Raw genomic sequence first — 19386 nt, forward strand, 5'->3', positions numbered from 1 at the left:
GGGGGTCGCCTAGGACCTGGTCTCGTCGTTGCCCTTGCAGGGAAACTGAGGCCCCGGGGAGGGTCTCCCGGGGTTAATGGCAGCGTTGTCGCCTTTTCCTTCCATCAGGCACACGACGCCTCTTAGCAGAAGCTCTCCTGACCGGTCCTCTGCACAAAGGCCTCCCTCGCAGGTTGCTTCGTCGCCCTTGCCGCTGTCGGAAGCAGGTCTGTTCTTTGGTCTTCCCTGCCGCGCGTTTCCCCCAGCGTGTGCGTTTGCACTCCCCGGGCCAGGCTCCATGCTGCCGGACCGCTGCGCCCCAGGAAGGACCCAGGCAGCTGCGTGCGCTCCTGGAGCTCGGGACGGACCAAAAACCAGAAAACGCAAATCGGTACAGGGCGCCGCCACTAAAACCAAGGGGGTGTGGCAGAAAGTTGGAAATGTTAAATTAGGGAAGCCTCCGAGGGGGTGATTTTTAAAAAGAACAGGGCTGACAGCTTCATGGAAGTCCAACTTACAGAACGTGGATTTCCCAGCTAAAGGGTACATTTTGACGAAATTGGGAACATTTCCATCACCTCAAAGCGGTCTGAGGAAGCAGCTTTTGGACTAGAATGTGAAGATTCAAAGGGAGGCAACTGGGGGCTGTGGGGGAGGGTGAGCCATTCGTTGGGGTCTGAAGAACCACTGGTAGGATGCACCTTGTGTTCAGGTCAGAAGCAGCCAACAGAGCCGTGGCTGGAGTTCAGCAGGGAAGAGATTGACACGTTGGGTACCTGCCTTCTCAACTTCTCGGGTTCCCATTGCCCACCACAGCATGTGGCTCGTACTAGGCGATAAGTGTTTGAGTGACTATTACCCAGAGTCCTGTAAGTCCATCCCTGATGGCAACCTGACTGTTGGGGGTGGGGGGTGGGGTCAGAAACAGCATTTGTTAACAGCCTGTTGTGTTTCAAGTATGATGTGCTTGACCTTAACTTATTACTCTGTGAAATAGATATCAGTGTCTTTATGTACAGTTGAAAAAGTCAGGACTAAAGAACTTGCCCAAAGCCACAAAACTGTTCCCAGACCCTGGTTACAGAAGCCCTGTGATTCCTTCGCTTGTTTGCTCCTGCAGCTAACTGATGCTTCAAGTGCATCTCTACATCTTGGAGCAGAGATGCAGTTGGCAAACACCATGTCCTTTCACAAGGTTGCCTTCTGAAATGTCAGTATGCCCATAGCTGTTGCTCTGACCTATTATGTTTTCACTTTATTTTTTCATCAAGCCAGGGAACTCAGATGCCTTCCCCAAGTTCCTTGCAGTTTCTCCATTCTCTGTTGTCCTGTTTAAGGATATTGCCCTCATTGATCAGTATGTCACTCAGCCGTTAGGCTTCTTTTGGAGAGATGACTGATGTGGTAGACTTCTGAATGTAAAGATTTGCTAACCAATTGAAAACATAGTATCAAAGTATGTGAAATCTTTAGGAAATTATGCATAGACTTTCTCCTTAGAAAAGAAGAGAAAGAAGGAAAAACTGCTTATTGTACTAAGTATGTGCTAGACACTACACTTTCTGCAAATTCTGATTTGATCCTTCTTGCAGACCTGGAGAATATACAATATTCTCTGTTTGCAGTGAGAAAAATGAGGCCTGGTGAGATTAAGGTTCCAGCTTAATCTGAGTGGCAGAGGTTCTATTCAGACTCTGGTGGGCCTGCTAGTTATGCCCTGGAAAAAACTCAGTGGAGATTCTTCTAGGTATATGTCTGTGACCTAATGCCAAACCTTTTGGAATTCAAGTGGACCAAAGTGGGTTACTTTTTAAAAACCACTAAATATAGTTGTTGAGTCCCTTCTAGGACTGGTTGTTTTTCTAGGTGACTTCATGTAGATGTTGACCTAACCAGAGCACAGCACTGGGAAGAAAGTGAACTCCCCCCAGATGGGGAATTGAAATGTGGGGATCTTCTGTCCTTTCTGTTGTGTATCTCTGGTGTGGAGCTTAGTGTCTCTGACTATTTAAATGAGCAGATTTATTTCCTAGCTGGTAACTGAAAACTGCCTTGGTGTACCATGTCAGTATTGGTTCATTAGTGGTGACAAATGTGGCATACTCTATCAGATACCAAGAATAGGGGAAACTGGATGTGAGGCATATGGAAATTTTCCTGTCTTTTTGGTTTTCTCTAAATCTTAAACTGTTCTAAAATAGAAGGGTTTTTTTTTGGGGGGGGGGGTACTTGGGATTGAACTAAGAGGCACTGAGCCACATATTTTATTTAGGGACAGGGTTTCACTGAGTTGTGTAGGACCTCACCCTTTTGCTGAGGCTGCCTTTAAACTTGCAGTCTTTCTGCCTCAGCATCCCTAGCCATTGGGATTATAGGTGTGTGCCCCTATGCCCCTCATAAAGCTTAGTCCACTTATTGCATTTTTAGATCTCTTCTGAAGAGAGGAGCCTGGCATGAATCCACTATTTTCTTTCTGTGACTTAAGATCTTTATATATTGCCTCTTAGTGGATTTTATTACTTAAGAAAGGACCTATCCTTAACATGTTGTATTTTATTGTTTAGACACAAAATGAGTCTATTCGGAACAACCTCAGGTTTTGGAACTGGCGGGACCAGCATGTTTGGCAGCACAACCACAGATAATCACAACCCTATGAAGGTACTGCATGAGGCCTCACAGGGTTTCCTACATCTGTGACCTCAGGAGAAACAAATGGCTGGGGATCCTCCTTTGGAATGAAAGCTCTGGAATTTTGTCTAGCCCAGTTTTCCTGAACCTTGGAGCACAGAAATACCTGAATCCTGGCCTAGTGTCCGGTTCCTCTTGACTTGTCAGGTCTCTATAATCACCCAGGTGCCTGTGAGAAGTGCAGATTCTCAGGGCCAAGCTGAGGACTGTTGGATCAGCATTTCTGTGGGGTGGGGGGTGGGTAATAGATGTGAAGGATCACTTGGAGCAAGAGTGAACTGGGGGCCACCATGTAGAAAAGGTTTGGGGTCTTTCATTTAGTGTGCTGTTTATAGTCCCAGAGGGCTTAGGACTTTCCTTGGCTTATTTTATCAAAGTAAGGGAAGGTCTAAGTTCTTGAGACAAGGAAAGTCCACCATGGCAAGTTCAGTGAGAAAGAAAGCAGTTTTGACATTGTGATGATGTGTACATTTTAATATTGACTTTCCCTCCCCAGGATATTGAAGTAACATCTTCTCCTGATGATAGCATCGGCTGTCTGTCTTTTAGCCCACCAACCTTACCGGGGAACTTTCTTATTGCAGGATCGTGGGCTAATGATGTGAGTGCTTCTTAAGTGCATCTTCTCTAATCCTATCTTGGTATGGATAAAATTGGCTTTTCCTTAACTCCAATCTGTACCAAGTGAGTAGATCAGAACTAAGACTTATATACATGGTCTTTTTCAAGAAACTGGCATAGAAACTGTGAACCCTTCTGAATGGAGATATCACAATTATGCATTGCTCAAAATTTCCTACTCTAGTCCTGTATGTTAAAGCATATTCCCAAACCAAGAGTACCATTCACTGAGAAGAATGTTACCCACATTGATGCACACAATTTCTTTCTTGGTGTCCTGAAAGTGTTCTTCAGGCCTGAGTTCAACTTTAGATGATAGCACCAATCCTGCATAGACATTATAATTATCCATTGTGTACAGAAAGAAAGATTAATCATAATGTCCAAAAAAGAATGATAAAACTTAGTAGAATAGTAAGCACAGGATGTGAAGAGGGTCTTCACAAAAGGAGTAAACTGAAACCATTTAGCCACATTTATATCACTAAGAGACAAATTTACATGATAAATTCTTTTTTTCTACCCAACAAAACATTTTAAAGACTAATAGTACTGGCAAGGGTAAGCTTCAGCCTTTCTTATACTGCTAGTAGTATGCAAATTGGAACATTCTGGGTAGTAATTGGCAGTATTTCTCAGAGATCCTTAAGTCCCATTGATTGTCCTAGGACTTGAGAAAGAAATCTGATAAGGAATTAGTCCTTACATAGAGAAGCACTGTGTGCTTATTGTGTCCATGTTATGAGTCAGGATGCTGAGGCTTAGGAAGCAGAACAACTGGCCTGTTTTCCACGAGTGGTCAGCCAGGGTGCACAGGGAGCTCGGGGCTGTGTCACTGCTGCCTGACAGTACCTCATCAAAGACTGACTTTGTGCCAGTGAAGATGTGAAAGGTTTTGCCTTCAGCAGTGGTGACAATTATGTGCTCAACTGATGGAATACCACTTTGAAGGTTTCTGGAAGAGCAAACTGGCTTACAGCGGGAAGATGGGGCAGTTGGGGGATGAGGGAAGGACTAGGGAGGAGGGAAGTCAAGGTTGGGCAAGTTTATATGTAGTTTTTGTAAAGAGTGGTGTGCTTTTTGATTGTTTGGTTTTTTGTGGTGCTTAGATATTGAACCCAAGACCTCATACATACTAGGCAAGCACTCTATCCCTGAGCTACATCCCAATTGTGAACTAGGAGTCATATTTATGACATCTCCAAGTAAATTGCATTACTTTTATAAACAGAAAAGTGAGGTAAAAGTTAAAGCATTCAGAGTAGAAAGGTAAATTTCCACTTAAGTTTTGATTTTCTAAATAGTTATGATTGATAGTCTATTCTTATTTATACATTATTTATTTAGTTTTGCAAAACTGGGTATTGGACCACAGCCTCTGTACCACTCAGCTATATCCCACCCCTTTTTATTTTGAGACAGGGTCTCATTAAGTTGCCTAGGGTTGACCTTGAGCTTTCTTCTGCCTCACCCTCCCAAGTAGCTGGGCTTATAGGAGTGAGCCTCTACTTCTGCTTTAAAAGACATCTCATATATGTGATGAGGAAATTACTTGCAGTTTTAGATGTAAGCAATAGGATTTGTATATTTTAATAGCTTAGAAGTAGGAAAATAGCTCCTTCTATATGCATTTTGATGGCTTTGTTCTTAAAAGTTACATGATTAGACTAATAAAGGAGTTTGTATAAATTATAGGGGGCTGGAGATATAGCTCAGTAGGTTGAATGCTTGCCTTGCATGCACAAGGCCCTGGGTTCAATTCCCAGCACCAAAAAAAAAAAAAAAAGACACTATGAACTATTAACCTGTCTCTTTACAAATTAGAACAAATTAATTAATTAAAAAATTATACCCCATCATTCCTGGATAACAGTGCTTCTAGTGCTTCATGAGTTGCCTCGCTTGCTTTAATTGGTCTTGTTCTTACAGGTTCGCTGCTGGGAAGTTCAGGACAGTGGGCAGACCATTCCAAAAGCCCAGCAGATGCACACTGGACCCGTGTTGGACGTCTGCTGGAGTGATGTATGTTCCAATCCATCTCCCACATTCTCTTCTACGTAGAGTGCTGTGTGACACACAGTAGTTTATAACACAAATACAAGTCAGGTGTCCCACATCTGATATGCTTGATGGCACTGAACAGTGAAGTGTTTTGGTTCCTTGAATTAAGGATGCCCAAACCATATTGTGTATATATCCACATTGTCGGAACTCCAAGTTTCTGAGTATGAATATAGTAATTCATTGTCACTCTTAATGTTAGCTTCAGTTAGATACTCTCTCTGGAAGCTTTGCTTGCATTAAAGCCATTTGTTTTGTTGATATGTTTGTTTTATTTGGGAGGGGGTATAAGGGATTGAACTCAGGGGCACTTAACCATTGAACCACATCCCCAGCCCTGTTTTGCATTTTATTTAAAGACAGGATCTCACTGAATTGTTTAGGGCCTCATCATTTCTGAGGCTGGCTTTGAACTCATGATCCTCCTGCCTCAGCCTCTAGAGCCACTGGGATTACAGTTGTGTGCCACCGCGCCTGGCTGTTTTGTTGATATGTTACCTGGAGCAAGAAATTATATCATTTCTTGAAACCTTTCCTGTATCTAAATACACCATAAGCTCATGGGGTTTTTTTTAAATATATTTTTTAGTTGTAAGCGGACAAAATACCTTTATCTTTATGTGGTGCTGAGGATCGAGCCCAGTGCCTCACATGTGCCAGGCGAGCGCTATACCCCTGAGCCATAACCTCAGCCCTAAGCGTATGTTTTAAAATCAGAAATTTTATTATTCCAGAAATATCTAGAGGGGAAAAAAAGAATACTTTCTGTTATTAGAGATTTGAATTGTATCAGTTCTCAACTTCTTTCTCCTCCTAAGATCCTGAATATAAGCACTTGCACACATTTATTCTGAGCTTTTCTTTTTTCTTATTTCTTTTTCCCTCTTTTCATATTTGAGGAGAGCGTAGTGATGAAGGGACCGTTGGCAAGGCAACAGATGGGAGGCAAGGCACCTGTGCTGCTCCCTGGGAGGGACAGCTGAGCTCTGGAGGAGCTGCTGCTGTGGAGGGCTGGCCACCTCGGCAGCAGGTGTGGCTCTTGCCCGTTGTCCTGCCCCTGCTGCCTGGTTCCTGAACCCAGCAGAAGCAAGAGGCAGGTGTACATGACGCTAAGGAAGTCAGTCCTCCTGGCCCTTTCCAGGCTTTGTTCCTGTCTTTTCTGACCAGTTTTATTAGGTTATTTTCAGACATTTATTTATTAGGTATAAGGTAAAACTGAACCTTTGAGCTCCAGCTTTGTTTTGAGGAACAAAGACCATGTTCAGTTGTGGAACAATCCCTCAGCCCCAGATGCCCTCCTGCCCTTCTGTAGTCAGATCCTTCCCAGCTCTCAGCTCCTGGAAACCACTGATCTATTTTCTGTCCCCAAATGTTTTGCTTTCTAAGAATGTCATATACATGGGATTGTACAGACTGGAAACTGTAAGTCTAGCCTCTCCCTCAGTCTGCTGCTTCGGAGGTCATCCAGGTGGGGGGCATCACTTCCTCCTCTTCATTGCTGAGCTGGGATCCGTGTGTGAGGTGTTCCTGTCTAGTCATCAGATTGCTCTGCATCTAAAGTTTATTCATTCATGGAATGAGGGACAGGCTTCACCTCTTTTTCAGATGGAGAACTGGTGGCTTCAAAGGGGAGAAATTTTTGCCAAGGAAGAGTGGAAAGTCTGTGAGCTTTGACACCAGAAGTGAAATAGCCTAGGCCAGGGGTTAGCAGACTCTGGCCGTGAGCCCGATCAGCCCTTGCCTGCTCCTGTGAGTGCACTTTAATTGAGCCCAGCCTCATGCATTCACCACAGATGCACGTAGCTCTTTTAAGCAGTGCCAGGGTAGGCCTGCTCCGTGGCTTCTGTTTCTGAGTGTATCAGTAGTCAGTGACTGCTTATGTTTTGAGCTAGTTTGCAATTTATACCATCGATTCTTATAAATTAGTGTAGTTTTATCACACATACTTTGGAGTGCCATTAGACATAGAGCTGAACAAGCTAACTGTGTGTGTGTGTGCGTGTATGTGTGTGTGTGTGTGTGTGTACACACATGCGCTGGGTGGGGGCGGGCGGAGTAAGTGTGGCATATGTTTACAGTTGGTGAATCTTGGTGAAATGTTTACATTTATTTATTTTTCTGGCATTGGGGACCACTGAGCTGTATCCCTTCCCCTTGTTTTTGTTTTTGTTTTTAATTTTGAGACAGGGTCTCACTAAGTTGCCAGGCTGGCCTCAAAATTGTGGTCCTCCTACCTCAACTTTGTAAGTTGCTGGGGTTCCAGGCGTGCACCCCTATGCTGGAACACTTTGTATTATTATTGTAATTTTTCTGAAGGCTTACATTTCTCAAATAGAAAAAGATTTTAAAAGTAGACCAAAGTTGCCTTTGAGGGATGAGATTTAGTTTTCATTATATAACTTTTAAGTGTTATTTGTGGATTTTTAAAATATTCTATTTATATATTATTTCTTAGGTCAATAAAATATAAAGCTAGAGCTGAAAGTGTGTTTTGTTTATGACCTGTGGCTTGCAGTATGGTGGCCCCCAAATAATTGGGAAAATAAAAATTGGAAAACAAATGTTCAACCTAGTATCAGAATTTACATAGATTTAATTTTTCTCCATTTTGTTTTAGGATGGGAGCAAAGTATTTACAGCATCATGTGATAAAACTGCCAAAATGTGGGACCTCAATAGTAACCAGGCAATACAGATTGCACAGGTAACATAAGCCCTTTGCAAATCAGCAGGATAGGACTGCTGCCCAGGGTTGTGATGATTGTAATAATTCCCTGCTATAGAAAAGAACAACATGAGTGTACAAAGTCAATCAGATTTAAGTGTACTAGAAAGTTCTTAGCACAAAAATAATGTTTTTTGGACATTTTTTCTTGTTTGTAGTATTTTCCTAGAGCCTTTTGCATGTGTCTTCCCTGTATGTGTGGGTGGTGCCATCAGGAGTTAGTGGCATTAAAACCTATAAAGACAAGGGCTAAAAGTGTTCCTCAGCATGGCCATGTGGCCTCCCCACACCTGTGTGTGACTTGTCTTTCACCAGCTGCGTTGGCTCGCTTGTTCTTCAGGTGTTTACTGAGTGGCCATGTGCCAGGCACTGTCTTCAGGGTCTGGAACTACTGCCTCAAGTAAGCGGGACACCTCCACATTCCCCCAGAGCTTTTGTAGCATGTCTAGCTTTTGTAGCAGGCAGGTTCTCCCGTGAAGAATGCCAGGAAGGGGCAGCAGTAGTCAGGAAGGCAGCAACCTGCAGCTTCAGGGCCCGCCTAGGGGCATTCACAGAGCCTCTTGGCAACCGCGTGTTTTCAGGACAGCATCGTGTACTGAAGTCCCAGTGCCACATGCTGGGGCCTCTCCATCTCTCCTTGGTACATGTGTAAAACTGGCATGGTTCTCACTAGCCATTTCTGCATATCTCCCCAGGGAGGGCCATGCTGTCACTCTTAGTTATCAGTAAGTCAAATTGAAGTTTGTAAAATGAAAGGTGGGTGTATGCTCTTGTGTCAGATGGACTACTTTTGGTCCTGGGGAAACACTGAAATATCCTTTGATAATTAGTTCCTTTTCTGCGAATCTCTAGAAGTGTTGAGCACATTGTTAGGTTACATTGATCTGCTTGTTTTTTGTCTTGTTGAAAGCATGATGCACCTGTTAAGACCATACATTGGATCAAAGCTCCAAACTATAGCTGCGTGATGACTGGGAGCTGGGATAAGACTCTGAAGGTGCAGTATGCAAAAGGGAATGTGTGGCCCCGGCATGGCAGTCCTAATTCTTCCCTGGGTAGATTTCAGCTTGAACACTCACACAGTGCTCCTTTTGGCTTTTAGTTTTGGGATACCCGGTCATCAACTCCCATGATGGTCTTGCAGCTCCCTGAGAGGTGTTACTGTGCCGATGTGGTAAGGAATTTTATTTTCTTTAAAATAGCAAAATAGCACTGGGTGCAGTGGCTCACACCTGTAATCTCAGCAGCTCAGGAGGCTGAGACAGGTGGATCTTGAGTTCAAAGCCAGCCTCAGGAATGGAGGCGCTAAGCAACTCATTGAGACTCTATCTCTAAAGAAAACACAAAATGGGGCTGGGGATATGGCTCAGTGGTCGAGTGCCCCTGAGTTCAAACCCTGGTATCTCACCACCACCAAAAAAAATAGCATTTTTTTCCTTCTGGCATCCTGCAATTAGTAGGTAATTGAAAAATTCTCCTTTATTAATAGATATGGGGGAGGGGTATAGTTCAAATTACCCTAGTCACCTAAGTTGGTTTAGGGGTTGCATTTGTTCAGAACTCCTAAATACTGGTGGTCACTTTTTAAACATATGCAGCTAGGTATGTGCCATCCTACTGTGAATTTGTTGTGAAATGGTAGCAAAACTTGTGGTTATTTTGTGATGTGATTCCAGTTTTCACAGTCCTGTCTCTGAGGTGGAAACCAAGGTGCTTTTTCCATTTGTTAGTCAAGAGCCAAAGTTTTATACCAAGTGTCCCAGAAATTCCACTTTTTAGGAATTTATCATGAGAAAAATGATGGGTACAAATGGTCTTTCCTTGACATAATGTAGTGAAACATTAAAAGTGACCGGTGGACCTACATGGTGGGCATAGTTAACCACGCCCCCTGAGCTGTAGCATGTTTGAGGGAACACGACGCAGCCATTGTGATGTTCTCGGATAAATGTGAGTTCCTCACCGATGCTCATAAAGCACAGCTTGAGTGGAGGACACGGGTTTCACAGCACAGTGAAGACACACAAGGCTCAGAAGACTGGAGTCGAGTGTGCCGTAGTATTAGCTGTGAGCTTTTGAAGGCCTGGTGTAGGTGATTTTCATTTCTTCTCAGTTCCTCAGAACATTTCCTAAATGTTCACATATTTTATGGTTTTAAAAAACGAGGCTTAAATATATATGAATAGTCTGCCTACAGATAGTTTCTCTAGGTTTTCGTGAAACATTGATGCCATTGAATAGTTCAACTTTTAAGAAGTTGAGGTTTTCGTGACTAGAAAAGCCCGCTTCTTCCTGTTCAGTGTCTGTTTCCCTCCATTCCCTAGATCTACCCAATGGCCGTGGTGGCGACTGCAGAGAGGGGCCTGATCGTGTATCAGTTAGAGAACCAGCCCTCTGAATTCAGGAGGATAGAATCTCCACTAAAGCACCAGGTAAGCGGAAGCCCGTGAGGAAGCATGTGTCGAGCACCTGCTATGTGCATGATGGTGCTGCATAGAGGACAACTGTATCTGCTTTAAAAGCCTGGAAGTTACCTCGGGAGTGAGTTTAAGGAAACAAACAGATGTTTGGTGAGTAAAAGCCACCCATCCGTGGGTGAGCCCACCTCACCTGTCTTCTGTGGGTGGCCAAGTGCTGCTGAATAAAGCACACACCTGCTGGGTTGGCTCCCGGGCAGTTCATCACTTCCAGCCTCAGCTCTGCCTTCATCGTGCACGCGTGGTTGCAAGGCCCCCTCCAGCTTTTGTAATCACCAAAGACTGTGTCTCCTTAAATCCCAGGAAGTAACTGCCAGACTTTCCAAAGTAGGGGCAGCCACACTGTATGCAGCGGCTTCATCTTCCCACTGGCCACAGGACTGCTGGGCCTGCTTCGCTCTCCTTAGGCTCCCTTTAGCCTTTGTCTCAGTGATTGAATTCTCCTGTTCAGAGAATAAAGGAGGGTCCTTGTCTTCCTTCTGCTGGATTTGCGAGTCTGTGAACCTGCATCCTTCCCTGCCTCCCCTGTCAGGTGGGGTTCTTAGGCCAGTTCTATGGTAGCTCCCCTTGCCCTGCAGCTTAGCAGGAAAGATGATCTATTTTCACTGTCTGGTAGCTTCTGGCTCTTAGTTCTTCACCAAAGGGTGCCCAAGCCTGTGCATCCCTCCACACAGATCTCCCTGACCCCTATCCTCCTACAGCTCACCTGCACACTTGTTACCTTTCCTGGTCTAGCATGGCCTGTGTTTGTCCCCTTCCAGACTTAACTGATGACTTAACTGAAACTCTGGTGTGACCCCTGCTCAGGTCTGCTCATGAGCCACTGGGCCTTGGCTCCGTGCTGCCAGCCTCTTCCTTGTTGGCTCTTTGCTGAATGTTGAGATCCCCCCTCTTCTGCCTGTGCAACCGCCTTCCAAGCCAGACTCATCTCCCATTCGTCACTGTCCACAGTCATGCTTGCAGGCTAGAGATGTGGGTCCCCAGCAGACACTGCTACTATGCTCCCGACAACGACTCCCACACTCCAGTAGCTCCCTTGTTTCTCCCAGAGGTCCCCATCCAGCAGCACCCTCCCCAAACCCAGGACCCCTTTCTGCATCGCTTTTCAAATATTTTCCTCTCCTTGGGATTCTCCTTAGCTGTGGCCCTCAGTGCCGTGGTGCGTGTGTATACATGTAAACACCGGCAGGTCTGGACCTGCCCCTTCCACCACTCCTTCCCTGTTCTTCCTGATGCACTTGTTCCACATCTTATTAGGTTGGACTCTGAGATGGAACTGGAAGTCACTCTTGATTCACCCTCCTTCCTTTTCTCATTTATCACCAGGCTCCCTTACTTCCACCTGGGAACTATTTAGAATCTGTTCTTTTCTCTCCCTTCTACCATCGTATTTGATCCAAGTCTTCTTAGCACTTAGATCAAAACTTTATGACATTGGCTTGGCAGTAATTTCTTGGGTGTGTTACACCAAAAATATAGGGAACAAAAGCCAAAAAAAAAAAAAAAAAAAAGAACATCTACAAAACAGAAAGCTTCTGTGCAGCAAAAGAAGCAATCGGGTAAGAAGGCACCTACCAGTGGGAGAAGACGTCTGCCGGTTACGTATCTGTCCAGGGTAACATTCCAGAGTGTGTGAGGAACTCCTGCAACTCGAAGCAAAAAAAAAAAAAAAACTGCCCCGGTTTGGACTGAGTCTTAAGTGGACATTGCTCCAGAAAAGACATGCACGTGGTCAGCGAGTGTGGGAAAGGTGACCACTATGGCTTCTCACTGGGAAATGCAAGTAAAAGCACTGGGGGGCATCCCCTCACACCTTTGGGACCACAGTTACCAAAATGTGAAAAGACGAGTCAGCAAGGACCTGGAGACGTGGAGCCCCGTGCACTCCTGCAAGGCTGCAGGGTGGAGAAACCACGGTGGAGACAGCACTGCAGAACCTGGCGGTCTGGCCCCTGAGTGCTCACCTACAACCGTGGGGCCAGGACTCAAGCTGTGTGTTCACTGCCGTAGTCACCAGCCAAGTGAGTGGCTGCAGGAAACGCGGTGTGCATGCTGTGAGTACTCTTCAGCCACCGGAGAAGGAGGGCGATCTGCCGTGGTGACAGCATGATGAGCCTGAAGGATGTGCTGTCTTCACACATTGTTCCTTTACGTAAGATCCTCCAGCATCTCCCTGGCTTCCTGAGATGCAGCACAGTGGCCTCTGTGGTCACCTGCTGCGCAGTAGCACACCCCAGCCTCTGCCTTCTAACGCTCGTAGCAGTGCATACACATCAGGGTTCCCCCTCCCCTCAGCCTCTGGGAACTACATCTCTCCTGGCAGCTTCTGTGGGATCTGCTTGATACAAAACCATAATTATTAACATATTAATTGTTCACATTAATGCGGTTCACTGTGATGTTTCCATACATGCACACGCTATGCTTTGATCATGCCCACCTGCCTTTTTAAAGGATATGATGCTTGTCTTCCTACGTCTGGCTCATTTCATTTACCATGCTGTCCTCGAGTCCTTCCATCGCCCGCAGATGACGTGATTTTGTTCTTCATGGTTGACTACTTTTCACATGCTATGTTTTCTTCATTCCTTGGGCGATAGGCACTGCGGCCGATTCTTGTCTCGGCCACTAGTAGTAGTGCTGCAGGAAATGTGGCAGCTCAGGGATGGTTCTGCATGTGGACGTCATTTCTCTTGGATAGATCGCAGCAGTGGTGTAGCTGGAGCATGTGATAGTTACAGTCTTCGTTTTTAAGCAGCCTCCGTCTGCCTTCCATAGTGGCTGTGCTAGTTTATGTTCCCTGCAGCAGTGCATGAGGTGCCTTTACCTCATACCCTGACCAGCATTTCTGATTTTTTGATAATAGCCTAAAATGGTCAAGTTCATTGAGATAAAAAATAGAATGCTGTGTCACTGTGTAGCATGTTCAGTTTATATATTGAATGCTGTCCTGTCTGCTGTCTCCACCCTGTTGCCCCCTGAGGTGGGCCTGGCCAGCACTGCTGCCCAGCTGGAGAAGAGGAGCCACACAAACACAGGTCATAGCAGTACATACACAGCTGTGGGGCACTAGCCTAGCTGGTGATGGCTGCTGATCCAAGGGAGCACCTGCCAGCCCAGCAGGGCCAGTGCCTGCATCGGCCAGCATCCCCGGTGTGCTCCACTGGGGAGAATATGGCTTCCCAGGGTGGCAGAGGGAGAAGGGACAGTTGCAGTTAGTTGTACAGTTGGGTCACAGAATCGCGTGGCAGTTTAGAAGTTAGAAAGCAGTGCTAACGGTGCAGGAATGCCTTCATCATGGCAGAGTGAGGTTTCTGGTGACTGTCTTACATTTACATAGTGGTAATGTACTTTTTTTTTTTTCCCCAAACTTTAGCATCGTTGTGTGGCTATTTTTAAAGACAAACAGAACAAGCCGACTGGCTTTGCCCTGGGGAGCATCGAGGGGAGAGTTGCTATTCACTACATCAACCCCCCAAATCCGTAAGTGGAATTCAGTCAACTGGAAATTTCACTCAAGATTTATTTTTTAAAGGGAAGACTTAGATGTGCCTTTGTTTTTCAGTGCCAAAGATAACTTCACCTTTAAATGTCATCGATCCAATGGAACCAATACTTCAGCTCCACAGGACATCTATGCGGTATGTCTCTAGAAACTTAACTTTGACATGTAGAATCCAGACCTGGAGTGGGCTCACCAGTGATTACAGGGTCAGAAAGGACACATCCCAAGAGCACTGAGGAGCCTCTTATGTGTTCTCTGGGGGTAAATGGCTTCTGCATTGGTTTTAGTTTTCTGTTTTTATGAACATATAGTCTGATTTGTTCTTAGTCTGTTTTGAAATGCAGGCTTGAGACATTTGGGGAAGTGTCTCATACCTTCTTCATGAGAGGGTGCTGGTCAACAGTTTTCACACACAGCCAATAACAAATTGCTCTTCACTGATAAAGAAGAAAGGCGCTTTCCTGAGTTGCGCCCCGTGGTGCTCCTAGCGGATGCACACGTCAGTTCTGTGCCCTGGAGGGGGGCAGGGTTTAGCTCTGTGCTGGCAGTTGGTCCAGGAGACGTGGGAGTGAGGGACGACTTTGCCTCCTTCTTTCTGATTCCTGCAGGAAGCAGGTGCTGGCACGGACCTGCTTCTCCACTGCGCCTGCCTCTGCTCTCACTGTGTGTTGTCCTCTGCAGGTAAATGGAATTGCATTCCATCCTGTTCATGGCACCCTGGCAACCGTGGGATCTGATGGGAGGTTCAGCTTCTGGGACAAAGACGCCAGAACAAAGCTGAAGACTTCCGAGCAGTTAGATCAGCCGATATCCGCCTGCTGCTTCAACCACAATGGGAACATATTTGCTTACGCTTCCAGCTATGATTGGTCCAAGGTGAGGGTCCCCACCTGCTCCCCGCGCTGTAAGGCAGCAGAGGCAGGCTCTGGCCAAGGCCTGCACTCGAGTTGTGACTTTGTTCTCCAGAATTGCTGTTGTCCCCTTGGGAAGATCCTGTCACCTCCCTGTCAGGGGAACTCGTAGGCCTGCCTTTAAGGCTGTGTGGGTGCAGTGCAGGCTTTAGTCAGACCCACCCAGGAGGTGCTCCACCAGTGCAGGCCGTCGCCAGCTGCTCTCTCCTTAGGCACAGAGGCCTGGGCATGCAGGAGGCTGGTGTCTGGGAGCTGGGGTGGTTCCTGTGGTTTCTGGAAGGGTCATAGGCCAGGGCATGGAGCTGTCACCTGGGCGGCCCTGGTGGTTTGCTCCTTGACAGGAGAAGTCAGGAGCTGTCAGGGTTCCACCTGCCTTTCCAGGCCTCAAGTTTGGTGGTGAATCGCAGGCCAGGGCTGCGTCCCACAGGGGAGGGTGGCATGCTGGCCTCCCTGCCCGCTCCTGTCAGCTTTGGAGAGCGCAGCCCTGCAACTCGTGGTTCTGTCTCCCTCACCTCTCGCCTCGCCTCTTCGCCTCTCACCTCTCCGCTGCAGAGCAGCTTTTGAGCCCTTTGCCACCTGACCCTTGCTCCTGGCAGGGAGGTCACCAGCCTCCATCTCCCCTACCCATCTCCAGCTCCCTCCACCCTCGCCACTTGCCTCCACGTTCCCCATTCTGTTCCTTTCTATCCCTTCCTGGACTCCTTCCTTGTCCACCAGAAGCTGCTTTCCGTGTCGGGCACAGTGGTGCACATGCTCCTCCCTCGGCCTCTCTGCTGCTGCTCTTTGCTGCTGTGTCCCTCTTCCTACCGCTGATCGGGCCTGTCATGCCAGCCTTCTTCTCGCCTCGGCCAGGTTCTTGAGGTGCTCCTGCATGCCCGAGGCCCCAGCCCTGGCCTTGTGCACCCGAGGCTCCTTGGTTCCCACATGGCTACTAACCTCTCTCCCCACAGCACTGATCTCAGCCCAGCCAGCTGCACCCGCTGGTGCTCCTGAGGTCACCTTAGTTTTGCCTCCTCGGAAGAGCTGGGCAGTGACAGGTTCTGTCTCTTCACATGGCTGTTCTAGCCTGTGTGTGTCCCCTCTTTGGGCTTTTTTTTTTTTTTAAGTAACCTTATCGGTGTGATTGAAGTGGAGCACGCAGCACGCATTTAAAGTGCACAGTTTGATCAGTTTCGACATCTGTAAATGCCTCTGAAACCACCTGTCAAGATAATGAGTGTGCCGTCTTCCCCCAAGGTCTCCACCTGTGTGCTGACTCCTCCCCCCTGCACACACTGAGCTCTGGATCTGCTTTCTGTCACTGTAGACCCACATGCACATTCTAAGATTTCTTGTAATAAGAGTCAACACACCACACACTCTTTTCCCCCTGGCTTCCTTTACCCAGCTTAAAGGTTTTGAAATGCACTGTGCTGTTGGCACATGTCACATCACTAATCCTTTCATTTTCCATGCCAAGTAGTGTTCCATGTTGTGGACACACCACCATCCCTCTAACCACAGCTTCAGCTTTGCAAGAATGTGGACTGGCTGCTCCACCTGGCTGAGGTTGGGGTCTGGAGACCCCTAGCCCTGGCCATGGGCTCTGCTCTGAGTCTCCCGTGCCTAGCCCAGCAGCTGCATCACAGCTGCTCCTTAAGCCACACTCAGGGCTCTGCGCCGTACAAACATTTAAAAAAGTAGTAAAGTCAGAAGGCTTATCTGCTTTGAGTGCTCCTTAAAAATTGTGTTAATGCAATTCGTCCAGGCAGTTAACGTCAGCTCACAGTGGGGTTGTGTAGGTCACAGTCAAGTTATAAAAACACCACCTCAGGAGTTTTCTGTAGTTCTTAGCTCAAGCACTATTAATATTAGCTTGCTGCTTGACTGTAGCCATTCAGAAAGCTTCACTTTATGTTATGGTGAACATCCAGAACTTTCTAAGCATACCTGTTGGGATGTCATTGCAGCACAAGTGGCAGAATTTGTGAGTTGTGACCACCTGTCTCTCCCAGGCCTGTGCTCACGTGCTTTCTTCATAGTCGCCTGCCTTGCCCTCCCGCTTGGCTCTACCTAAAGGTTGGATCTGCTGGTGTCCCTGATCTCTTGACAGTCTGGCAGCTGCCATTCCTTCCTGTGGGGTGATGTTCAAAGTGCTCGTCTGGCATTCCAAGCCCCAGGCAGTGTGTCTCCCCCACCCCAACAGGCACACAACCCTGGGACCCCTGCTTTTCTCAGCTGCCCAGGGCCAGCTGCACCCTCCCTTAGGTCAGAGCTATCTTGACTGGAGGGTGCAGTGGTATTGCCCGTAGTTATGTGGGACGCTGCGGAAGGACCTGAACCAGGCCCTTAGCCTTCTCTCTGAGGACTAAAGCTTTTAATGCGTGACTTCTCCTTCTCTCTACCTTGGTTTGTTCTGTTCCAGGGAGGTTTTGCTTCTAGCACTTAGCACAGGAACCAGCATACAAAAAGGGTCACAGAAGTTGACTGTTGTCTTTTAGTAAGAAGATCCTTGTGTTTTTTTTCCTCTTTAGGGACACGAGTTTTATAATCCCCAAAAGAAAAATTACATTTTCCTGCGTAATGCAGCTGAAGAGCTAAAGCCCAGGAATAAGAAGTAGCAACCTGAGACTTCTGGTTGTCCAGAGTTGTTTTCTCTCCGCTCTGAGGGTCCCAGCTATGGGCACCTCGGCCATGGACGTGGATTCCAACCCCTGGAGGAAACAGGTCACTGCTGAGCAGGCAGCCCGGCTGTCCACAGCAACTTGCCGCCTCTGTTCCACTACTTGCTGCAGAGTTTTCTTGTAACTCTAAGGGGAACAAAATTATTATAGAAGTTAGAGTCTTGTGGGCAGTGCCAGGTATTTTACTGTGCTTCCTTCAGCAGCATATGTGTTAGAGAATTTTGGGAAACCAACTATCAACCCTGTATTGTATTTTGTAATAAAATATTTTGAAGGTTGCCGCTAGCTCTTTCTGTCCTTCTCCCCTGTCCTGCCTGCCCTGAGTCCTCAGCAGTGATTATCCTGCTCAGCATCAACACTGGGCTGTGAGTTATTTTCACCCATCTTGGGAAATGCAGAAATCTCGCACCTTAGAAAATGAATCCCGAGCTGTGATCACCCCTGCCCTGTTGCATGTCCTAGTCCCTCCATGTGTTGGCAAGCAGAGTGGAATGGTTTTCCTTTTGCTTCCCTTTAGCATTCTCAGTGCTACCCGGCTCTACTGGGTAGTTTCCTGGCCATTCTGGAGTGGGAACTGTCCTCTTCCTAAGAGACAGGACTTTGGTGGGCTGCCTTGCAAGGCCCAGATGGGTGGCATTTGTGTGGTCTTCAGGTTAAAACCAGGTCCCCTGCATGGGAATTGCTCTGAACTTGTGCCCCCGGTGGTGGTCATGTTGAGTGTTGCTCTTTCACTCTGGAAACGCCCTGACTGGTAAGTATCCAAAATGAAACTCGGTGTTTGTTGTTTGAGGCTGTTGTACCCTGTGGTTCCAAGCACTGTGAATGCCATGTTGCTTTGGGGCTGCTGACTGTGGAGATCTGACATCAGTACTGTTCCAAGATGGATTTGCCTGTTCAGAAGCAGCAGTAGAAATAAAGTTTGCTGCCAAAAGAGTTTGCCTGTAATCCATGCTTTAAATTCTTTGTAGATCATGAATAAATTAGACCTGTTAATTCTTGGCCCCTGTTTTTCAGCCTGCAAATTTTAATTTTAGTGAGTAAAAAAGTAGGTACACAGGGCATGGTGGCCATGCCTATAATCCCAACAGCTCAGGAGGCTGAGGCAGGAGGATCACATGTTCAAAGCCAGCCTCAGCAACTTACCAAGACTCTAAGCAACTCAGCAAGAACTTGGCTCTAAATAAAATATTAAAAAGGGCTGGGAATGTGGCTCAGTGGTTAAGGCCCCTGGGTTCATTCCCAGGTATCAAAAGAAACCTGTTATTCTCAAGTTAACTATTCAGAGCTAATTCTTCCCTGTGTGAATCAGCCCTGTGGTTTTATGGCCCTATATATATGTGAAGATGGAGCAGGAAGCAGAGACTGTGGGGAGAGATCCAAGCTTGATCATCTCCATGGCCAGCTTTACTTGGGACTTGTCAGCTTTAACTTGGTGCATCATTCTTTTAAGTTTCATCGTTCTTTAAGGAGCCAGTGACTGGCTGTGGTTGAAAATGACAAGTCCAAGTCATGAATCTGTTAAGTGGTCATTTTCCAGGATTGGGCCGTGCTCATCATCAAAGGGGGGATAGTTTTTCTAATTGGCAGGTTTGAAACATTTGCTTAAATCCAGGATTGGACTTGGGCTGCCAGAAACCAAGAGTGAAGGAGCTGGGTGCCCACAGGTGGGAATCCTAGTTTAGACACCAGAGCTCATGTCTCTGCCACCCAGAATCTGGAACATAAAGTGTGACGAGCCAGTGTTTGTTGAAAT

The 19386-nt window shown here is 46.7% G+C and overlaps 1 protein-coding gene across 1 annotated transcript in view; it reads left to right on the top strand.

Moving 5' to 3' along the window:
* The window catches only part of Rae1 (ribonucleic acid export 1), an 18249-nt gene extending 338 nt beyond the window's left edge, over positions 1 to 17911 (top strand). The window contains exons 2-13 of the mRNA XM_015479893.2: positions 109 to 206; positions 2544 to 2640; positions 3167 to 3271; positions 5221 to 5313; positions 7970 to 8056; positions 8988 to 9074; positions 9180 to 9251; positions 10402 to 10509; positions 13931 to 14037; positions 14120 to 14195; positions 14741 to 14935; positions 17484 to 17911. Of these exons, the coding sequence (XP_015335379.1) occupies positions 2551 to 2640; positions 3167 to 3271; positions 5221 to 5313; positions 7970 to 8056; positions 8988 to 9074; positions 9180 to 9251; positions 10402 to 10509; positions 13931 to 14037; positions 14120 to 14195; positions 14741 to 14935; positions 17484 to 17570 (1107 nt within the window). The 5' untranslated portion in view covers positions 109 to 206; positions 2544 to 2550 and the 3' untranslated portion in view covers positions 17571 to 17911. The remainder of the gene's footprint in view (positions 1 to 108; positions 207 to 2543; positions 2641 to 3166; positions 3272 to 5220; positions 5314 to 7969; positions 8057 to 8987; positions 9075 to 9179; positions 9252 to 10401; positions 10510 to 13930; positions 14038 to 14119; positions 14196 to 14740; positions 14936 to 17483) is intronic.
* The last annotated feature ends 1475 nt before the right edge of the window (positions 17912 to 19386 follow it).

The sequence above is a fragment of the Marmota marmota genome, unplaced genomic scaffold (assembly GCF_001458135.2).
Source record: "Marmota marmota marmota unplaced genomic scaffold, marMar, whole genome shotgun sequence".
Lineage (NCBI taxonomy): Eukaryota > Metazoa > Chordata > Mammalia > Rodentia > Sciuridae > Marmota > Marmota marmota.